Source organism: Nicotiana tomentosiformis, chromosome 10, assembly GCF_000390325.3.
Source record: "Nicotiana tomentosiformis chromosome 10, ASM39032v3, whole genome shotgun sequence".
Classification (NCBI taxonomy): domain Eukaryota; kingdom Viridiplantae; phylum Streptophyta; class Magnoliopsida; order Solanales; family Solanaceae; genus Nicotiana; species Nicotiana tomentosiformis.
In genome coordinates, this window is record NC_090821.1 from 74,628,548 (window position 1) to 74,638,410 (window position 9,863).

Sequence of the window (9,863 nt, forward strand, 5' to 3'; positions counted from 1 at the left end):
TACAATTAAGAATTGAAATTAACTAAGAATCTAAACTATTGACTAATGACGATCGCAATAAAGGTAAGCAAGGAAGTTATCAATGGGAAAAAATAGGGGTTGATAGTAAAGGTGCAAGATAATTGTTTGGGATCTAACTCTAGATAATTCACTTATAATGTTCAAGTGAGTCTCTCGAATTCACTTAATTATCAGTACAAATGTTTAGTAGAAACTCCTCTCTCGATTAAGTCTCAACCTCACAATATGAACCAATTTAAGCTTGGTGAAGATATGCAAGAATTCGTAATGGATTGGTATTTAGGAGAACCTCTTTCGATTATCGTCCTAACTATGTTTAATCAAGGATTCAACTAGCCTCTTTCGATTACTTAGAAGAATCTATGAACTCAACTAATAATATAGTGCAAATATATCACAAGTTATGCCTCTTTCGATTACAAGAACAAGTGAACATAGATACAATAATTAAATCTTCCAAAAACGATTCAAATACATAAAAATAGAGTTATAATCCACAAACAACCATCAATACACCAAATCCATCAAAACCCAAAAGGTTCTACTCCATAGACATGGAGAAGTTCTTCAAAAATGAAATAAAAGTAGAGCAAAACATAAATACAATCCAAACCCGAATCTTGAGTGAGGAAGGAATGATGAAATCCTTATTCTTGTGTTCTTCAAACTCCTCCTTAGCCTCCTTGGCCTCCCTAGGTCGAAATCTATCCAAAAGTCCTTCTAAAATGGTATTTTGGGGTATTTAATCCGCCCCCAAAATAAAAACGGACGAAACTATCATTTTCTTAGTGAAATAGGACTCTTCCCGGATAGGACATGCACGGTCACGCACCTGGGGACTTGCTCGCGCACTTAGTCGCACATTTTGCACACCGTTCTGCCCCAAGTGCGCACCCAGTGCGCGATTGCGCACTTGGTCGCGCACCTGGGTTGTATCAGTTAGGAATTTGGGAAAGTATAAAATATGAAAGTTGTAGCCCTTTTAAATAAATTTCCAACGATGTATTGTGGAGCCGAAACGGATTTCTGAGCTAAAAGTTATGTGCATTTTACTGGACAATGCATAGTATGCCTGCTTGATTTTTCGTTTCGTTCTTAAAGTGCACTATCATCCGTTGATCCCCGAACACGATCCTAACTTAATCCTTGGGCTTTTACTCAGACTTCAAAGCTCCAAAATAGCATGAATTCATTTCACAACATCTACATAGATCGGAATCACTCCTACAAGGCATAAAACATACAATTAGTACAAAACACTGGCGATTAAAGCTCCAACTCAATTAAAGTGTAATAAATTAGAATGCAATAAGCGACTAAAATACAAAATTATAGCCTACCATCAGCTACTAGTCGTCTTCCCAAATCATAAGCTCGCTTGAAATGAAAACACATGTAGTGTGGGGGTAATTGATTTATGTCCATATCTGCATTGTCAATCTAATCAATCATATTTGGAATTAGTATTATGTTATCATAATCAAAGGATCAAAACAAATGGATCTATTCATTTCAAACCAAGGTGTTATAACTCAATGCCTTATCCTTTTCTAGGGTCACATGCATAGTTCTCGACTTTATTTATATCCAAAATTTGATTAAAAACAAAGCATCCATTTCTTCTCCACTATACCCTATTACTCAAAATAGAAACCATGTCCCTTTTGTTAAGAATAAAACTCTCTATACTCTACTTCTTTCCCACTCCCAATAATTGATTCTCATTCTTTCTACTTTAATTCACTTCCATTATTTCACATCCTTCTTTTTTCCTTTTCATTATCTTTTGGGAGTGACTTCTCTTTTCTTTTGTCCTTCGAAGTTAAGGGAGGCAAAAGAGGGGTAGGATTAGGGTGTTGTCTACTTTCTTGTCACTAATATTGTAATGAACTAAAAAAAACAACAGTATACATTACAACTCTTAAATTTGGAATTAATACTTACATGAAATTTATATATATATATATATATATATATATATATATATATATATATATATATGCATTTATTTTCTTCAGCATCGGAAACTACTAGCTCGACTAATTTGGACGTGCATCAATTGCGTCCTCTAAGAGATGTAAAGTACTCGACCCTTACAAAAAGTTTCTCCATCAAAGTTCAAACACGAAGCCCCGGATAAAGAGTTAAGGGTGAAGGAATATATCTCAACTATTTCATCATACCGCTTGGTTGTAACATTATGCATTAAAAATACTAAAGAGATTTCATTTCAATTTTACTTTGATCTTTTGTTGCCCTACTGAATTGTGCTATAGAGGTTTGTTTATAACTTGGATGCTAGCTATTTCTGTATATTTTTGCAACTTATGGAAATCCATTGTATAGAGCTACTATATAGACTGGCTAATTTTGAAAATTGCTCAAGGGGAAAGAATGTCTATTTATCTAAGTATTATGAGGTACTATGACATTATATCAAATATAAATGGATAAAATTGATTGTCCCCTCTTTCTTATTATTGTGATCATAGCTTGCTTTATTAAGTTTTCCGTGAATGTATAATTCTTAAATTATTAAAGAATTAATCTCAAGGTCCATAACTAAAAGTGTTATATCAAATTGTTCTCTTTGGACAAAGTGGAGTATTCTCTATCTCTCATTCCATATATCATCGTATTCATAAATGCTATAAAGATAACTATAACCATAATACAAGCACACGTATATTCATATAAACATACCTATAATTCAATTTATTTAAAAAACTTGCAGTAAAATAGAATTTCTAGAAGCAAAAAAGAGCACAACTGAAGACATCTTGTTGACGAGAGTAAACTCGGGAGAATCTGACCGTAACCATGGCTTTGACACACGATCAAAGGTTATGGTGAGATGAACTAGATCCCTCCACCTTTAATTAACGGTTTTGAGTATGTAAATGAAATAAATCTTGATAATAAGCGTTTTTCCTGTAATAAATCTTATGCAAAACAAATTTGGATTAATCAGAAAACCAATATAAATATCGAACACATTAGAACGGGACTCTATCTTTATTTTCACCCGATTAATCAGTTATTCAAAAGATCTATAGTGCCGAAACCCACAAAAAAAAAGGAAAAAAAAACAATATACTTCTGGCCCCTACCTTCAAACTCTCAAATACCTTCTTGGTACTTTCTTACGAATCATCCACTAAACTCTTAAGGCTCCAATTGGATATACCACTTGTTTTATTCCCATGATAATGATAATACCTATTACAATGACATCTATGTTCTTATATTCCTTCAAATTAAAGCATTATTCTAATACTCAGCACTTAGCATTATAATATAAAACTTTGAACAAAGCAAACTTTTTGGATTTGTTTGCCATTTCCACTCGACTAAAGAATAAACATTGGGAAAAACAAAAGCTTTGGTTCAGAGGAAACATCACTATCTTGAAACACAAAGCAAAGTATTAAATAATAAATTATTATTATATATATATATTCTTGGCTAAGTTATGGTTGCCGCCCTTTTGATCAAACCCCATAATCCCACGTTTAATTTACTTGGACATAAAATAATATTTTAATATAAGATAGTGTAATATTTTAGTCAAGCACGTTTCTTATATATAAATTAAAGGAAGGGAATCTATGAAGAGGCAAAGAGAAAGAGGAATCAATTTCCAAGGAGGTAGCAAAGCAAAGTTCATTTTCAAGATCATACTTTCCTTGACTCCCTTTTCTCAAGGCTTTTCTTTGCATGTAGAATCCATCATTTCAATATATATGGCTTTCTTTACATTGTATCAAGACGTGAGAACTTATCTTAATGCATCATCCACATGTGTACTTTTGATACAATAGTAGTCTAGGAGAAGAGACAACTTAGACCACTAATAGCCCCCCCACCCCTACTCCACCCCACCCCATCCCAACTCCCATCTCTTTCTTCATAAAGAACTTCTCTAAATTTAATATAAAATTTGAACAAGTCTTCTATTAAACTTTTGCCATAATACTTAGCTCCGTGTTAGCGGGTTCGAGCCGTGAAAGTCGTTATTAATACTTGTATTAAAATAGGTTGTCTACATCATACCCCTTGAAATACGGTTTCCAAACTCTCCGTGAACGTAAAATACCTTAAACACCGGACTACCTTCTTCTATTAGCTCGATGTTAGGCAAAAATCTATTGTTTGCTGTCTTACTCCTAACAAAGTTCTAGCTTAATAGTAATTTTAAACCATAATCATATTAAAGGTAAAGGGTAAATTTGGACCTTTAAACTCAAAGAAGTTGGAGACATGAAATCCACTCATTTCATGTTGGAGCTTTGTTAATGTCAAGAATAAATACGAAATAATTTGCTAACAATAAGAATATGAATAAACCAAAAATATAACGAATAAAAAAATTAAAAAACATTCGAATAGTATTAGGAGCAAATTTAACATTTTCCCTGTTATATGTATACTTAATATATAGATTGTTAAAGCATTTCTGAAAAATCAGCTTAAATTATATTTAAGCAATTTTGTTTGTTTCTCTTCTTCTTTTTTTAATTGGAAGTGGGAGAGGGGCAAAGAGTGTGTAATTAATTGGTCAACATTCATCCTCAAGTGAAAGATGGGGGTCCATCCACATGCATTTAGAGCAGACTTTGATGCTCATACAAAGATCATTATTCTTAGCCAACTATCACCACATCATCAATATACAAATTCCATTTGAGTTTTTATGATTTATATACAGGGACGGAGCTAGAGTACACGATACGAGTTCGGACAAATCAAGTTATTTATATTTATATAAAAAATTATTTAAACATATATATACATTTAATTGTGAAGTTCCGTGACCAAGTTCAGAACAATAAATTTTAAATCTTGATTTCGCTTTCGATAAAGGTATTATTATTATGCGGGAGAAATTTACACTTTCTTTAATGGGGTCTACATACCCCTATTCATATCATCTGTTTTTTCCTTTGGACACGTATATGAAATACTTTTGTCGTCATCTATAAAATACCTCTTTAGCCTTTAAATTCTCTCACATTCACTCTAACTTTGCAATTTTCTTCTACTCTTCTCTTCTAGTCTTATACTATTTTCCATTTACATATGAGCAAAGGCATAGTAATTATGAGTAATAATTCCTCAAATGAAGATGATCAATTTGAGCTAAGAAGAGGGCCATGGACTCTTGAGGAAGATAATCTTCTTATTCATTGTATTTCTAGCAATGGTGAAGGTCGTTGGAATGCCTTAGCCAAATGTGCTGGTAATTTATAACACATTATTTTCTTTACATAATTCTTGAATTAAAGTAAGAAATATTTTCACAAAGTAGTTCTTTTTTTCTTCTTGAATTGCAAACTTATAAATTACACATTCTTATAGCTAAATGTGAAAAACATCTATTGTTCAAAACGACACTTTTACTATTATTTATTTTCTAGCTAATGGTTTTGTCCTAAAATATAATATTATTGAAATAGGAAATAAAAAGTATCGGAAAATTGTATAATATTGGAAAATAAAATTTAAAAAGGAAAAACCTTTTTTTTTTTAATTGATTTTTTTTTTGCAGGATTGAAGAGAACAGGGAAAAGCTGTAGACTAAGGTGGCTGAATTACTTGAAACCTGATATTAAACGTGGAAACCTTACCCCACAAGAACAACTCTTAATCCTTGAACTTCACTCCAAATGGGGAAACAGGTAAATTCAGATATCCAAACTCTGTCTTCTTCGGACTTTAATCCAATAGTAAGAGCGTAACACGTAATGTGTAAAACTATGTCGCAGACAAAATCTTGATATTTAAGTAGAGTAGAAAAGGGTAGAAAAGTAATTATTATTCATCGAGTTTTGAAAACACTGCTTTTAACTTTGTTAAACACTCAATCTTGGACATAATTCTTTATTTTCAAATGCCATAAAAAAGGGGGATCAATTTTATTAATCATGTTTGTGAATTCAGGTGGTCAAAAATTGCACAACATCTACCAGGAAGAACAGATAATGAAATCAAGAACTACTGGAGAACAAGGGTGCAAAAACAAGCAAGACAACTCAAGGTTGATTCAAATAGCAAAAAATTTGTTGAAGCAATCAAGAGTCTTTGGATGCCAAGATTACTTGAAAAAATGGAGCAATCTTCCTCCATTGAAAAACATAATCCTTCACTAATTACTCCCTTAATCAACAATCAAGAACCTTATGATAAGGCAAAAACAAGCTCATTTGAGAATTCAAGAATATATTCAACAGATTCAATGAATATGTTGAAGCTGCAGCCTAATGAGATGACACAAGATTTCACTATCTACAATAATTCAGTACAAAATGAGTGTTACCATGTGGAAAGCTTAAGTCAGCAGCCACATTTTTCATCTCAAGAAATGTCAATTTCAGAGTGTGAGGTGGCAGAAGCTCATTGGTTTAGTGATGAAATGGCTGCAGCATCATTGTGGAACATGGATGAGTTTTGGCAATTCAGAAAGCTAGGAGATATAGACATCTAATTAGACTTGTGCCAATTTTCAAAGTCAGAAGATGTAGTTATAGTCCCTCTTAAAAGAAGAGGGCCAAAAAATGCTAATTATAATAATAGTATTACTTTTGATAACGCCTATGCTATAGTTTTAGTAGGTTTTAAAAGTTCTAACTATGACTTAATCTCGTAGTTTTTTAGCTCTAGTATACTTATTGTACAAAGAAAATATAAAATGGCTACTTTTTGTGTCTATATATTAAGAAGCTTGTGCCTTTTCTTGATTTCTTGTTTAATATTTTCTGGGTTTTTTTTCTTTTTCTAGTAAGGAGTCTTGGTTAAGACTTAAGATTACACTTATTCATTAGTTGATTCATACTTGAGAAGATAGATTCTTTAGTCACAGAAAGGTAACTAAGGAAAGATCAAAAGGTTGTGGTCAAATATAAGGAAACTGTGAGGAAGTGACTTACTGAAAGGGAGAGCTCAAAATGCCAAGGAAAAAGACCCAGTGTTGTCTAATCATGTAAAGGGAACATATAATTCATAGTATTTGTATGTAATATAAAAAGGAGTATGGTCTATAGGTGATACAACCCCCTCCCTCCCTCCCCCCCACAACCCCACAACCCACGAAAAGCAACCCCCATCCTCTGTCTTGGGTTTAACCTCTTTATATTTTTTCTTTGCCAACATCGGAAATTCACTAGACCAATTAGTTTGAATTCGCACTAATTATGTCTGCCAACAAAAAGATTTTACGTTCACGGATCGCGAATGCAAGACTAAGTTGTTTGGATGGTTGTTACTTATCGTTTATCGTGCAGTACTATATTTCATTGTATCGTTTGATAAATATAATATTTGAATATATTGTATCGTTTGTCATCGTTTCATGATATCATACACCAACAATATGAAGAATAAACTTGCAATATTATAAAGAAAAATTATGATACATGATAAAATTATTATATAAAAAAGTAGGGTAAATGATAAAATAAAATTATTTAATAAAAATAAAGAGTGAGATTGAGATAAAAAGACAAGATAACGATGCGACCACACCAAATCGGTCGTTACATAAAGTGACACATTTCGTCGTTATGTAACGACGGATTTAACGATACGATACAATAAAATTTAGGTAACAATCAAAACAAATATCGTATTTAAAGTAACAATACGATACGATACAATACAATGGGTAACAACCATCCAAACAAGTTGTAAAGGGATAGATTCCAACAATCTTACGTTCCTAAAACTCGCATGCAATACTTTTAGTTAAGGGCGGAGAGATTTTAATTATCGCACCAAATCCCATGTGATTATCCTTTTTATTTCATCATATGATAAATGCTATCATTACCTGTCGATATCTGAACTTCAGTGGATCGACTAATTTGAATCTGCATTGAATATGTCTACCAACAAAAAAAAAATTACATTCGTAGATCCCGAATGCAAGACTAATGGTGGATAGATTCCAACCATCTTACATTCCTAAATCTCGCATGCAATATTTTTTTTATTAAGGGTGGAGAGATTCCAATCATAGCACCGTCATATGACAAATGCTATCATCATCCAATTTGTTTTTTTATTTTCAAGAAAAAAAAAAGTAAAACTCACCTCGAAGTTTGAGCTTTATACTATTCTTTCCGGTCCATAATAAGTGACCAATTTGCACACCCATTAAGAAAATATAAAATTCTAGACAAAAATAGTTAGTGTAACTAAACTACCCTTAATTAAATGTTGCATCATAGTTAATGTGAGGAGTAAAAGATTTTTTAGGGATACGTACATAAAAAGTATTTTTGAAAAAATAAATTGATTTTTTTCTTGATTATATAAATGGACACTTATTTTGGACCAAAATAAAAAAGCAAATTGATCACTTATTGTGGGCTGAAAGAAGTATCATATTTTGAGAGAGATAAGGAGGACTGCTGTCAAATGAAAGGTCAACTAGAAGGAATTGTGTGAAATCCAATCACTGATTTGATTGTTACACCCTCAAAAAAGAAAAGGATAAAATGGAGAAGAAAAGGTACTTGTGAGTGGATGATAAAGATGTACTTGAAGTGATCATTTTTCAAGCAGAGCACAATGAGAAAGTATACCAATGTGAACTTGCAGAAGAATGATTGAATACAGAAGAATGCAAGTTCTTGATTTCTCAAATAGGAAAAAGCAAGAAATGAAAGAAGAAAGATGGCACTCATATCTCTAGGCTCTAAATATACTTTAGCAATTAGAAGTAATTTATTGCTTTAAGTTGTGTATCATTCCTCTTTATCCTTAATCCAAGAAACAAAAGGCTATTAAGTAGTATGATTCTGACCACTAAATTACCACTATAATGTGGCAAATTCACTATAAGAACAAGAGCACTAAACTTCAAGAAAAGCTTTATGCTAGGAGCAATTTGCTGTCAAATGTTCTTTGGGAATTCACTAAAGTTTTTTGTAGTCACATCAGTGAAACTATCCTTAAAAAAAAAGTTGCATCTCAGCATGTGACCAAACAGGCTAAGTTTCCATGTGAAAATGGAACTTACTATAAGCATCATACTTTTTCTCCTTTCAAACTTCAATTCAATTATCAATGGACATCACTTAATTCTTGAAGAGACTAGGCTCTTTTCACATGTCACAACTTCATTGGACGTCAACCACACACTTGGTTGAACGTCAATCACACAGTAGGGTGCAACTTGAAACTCAGAGTAAATTTTATGGGTGGTTATTCAACTTTGTGTTCATTATGTGATGGTAGACTATAATTCCGTATTTTAGTCGCTTATTACACTTTAATTCACTGCACTTTACTTGTGTTGAGCTTTAATTGGTAGTGCTTTTGCACATATTGTGTGTTTTATGCCTTGTAGGAGTAATTCCGAGTTATGTAGATGTTGTGGAACTAATTTGAGCTATTTGGAGCTTTGAAGTATGAGTAGAAGCCCAAGCAATTAAGTCGGGATCACGTTCGTGGGTCGAAAACCAAGTGTGAATGTCAAAAATTTGAAAAACTCATTTCTTGCCACAATTTGCACTACCGCCCCGCGGCATGCCCCGTGGGGCGCGGGGCGCTAGTGCAAAAAGTGGCCAGAAATCATATTTTGAATCATTCTGGAATTTTCCACAACTGCGCCGCATGGGGTGGGGTGCAGCGTGGTAGCCCAAAAATATTAGAGTGACTACCCAATTCTGCTAAAAGATGGTAGTTTCGTCCGGGGTTTGTTTTGGGGGCGGCTTAAATACTCCAAAACACCATTTTAGATAGACGTTTGACAGATTTTCGACATAAGGAGGCTAAAGAGGAGTTGGAAGAACACAAGCAAAAGGATTTCATCATTCCTTCCTCACTCAAGATCCGAGTTT

At 33.0% G+C, this 9,863-nt stretch overlaps 1 protein-coding gene across 1 annotated transcript; it reads left to right on the forward strand.

Annotated features, from left to right (window-relative positions):
• The first annotated feature begins 5,026 nt into the window (after positions 1-5,026).
• Positions 5,027-6,758, forward strand: LOC104116974 (transcription factor MYB62-like). Its single transcript, XM_009627940.4, has 3 exons — positions 5,027-5,260; positions 5,570-5,699; positions 5,962-6,758. The coding sequence occupies exons 1-3, from the start codon at positions 5,101-5,103 to the stop codon at positions 6,503-6,505; spliced, it is 834 nt and encodes a 277-aa protein (XP_009626235.1). The 5' UTR covers positions 5,027-5,100; the 3' UTR covers positions 6,506-6,758.
• The last annotated feature ends 3,105 nt before the right edge of the window (positions 6,759-9,863 follow it).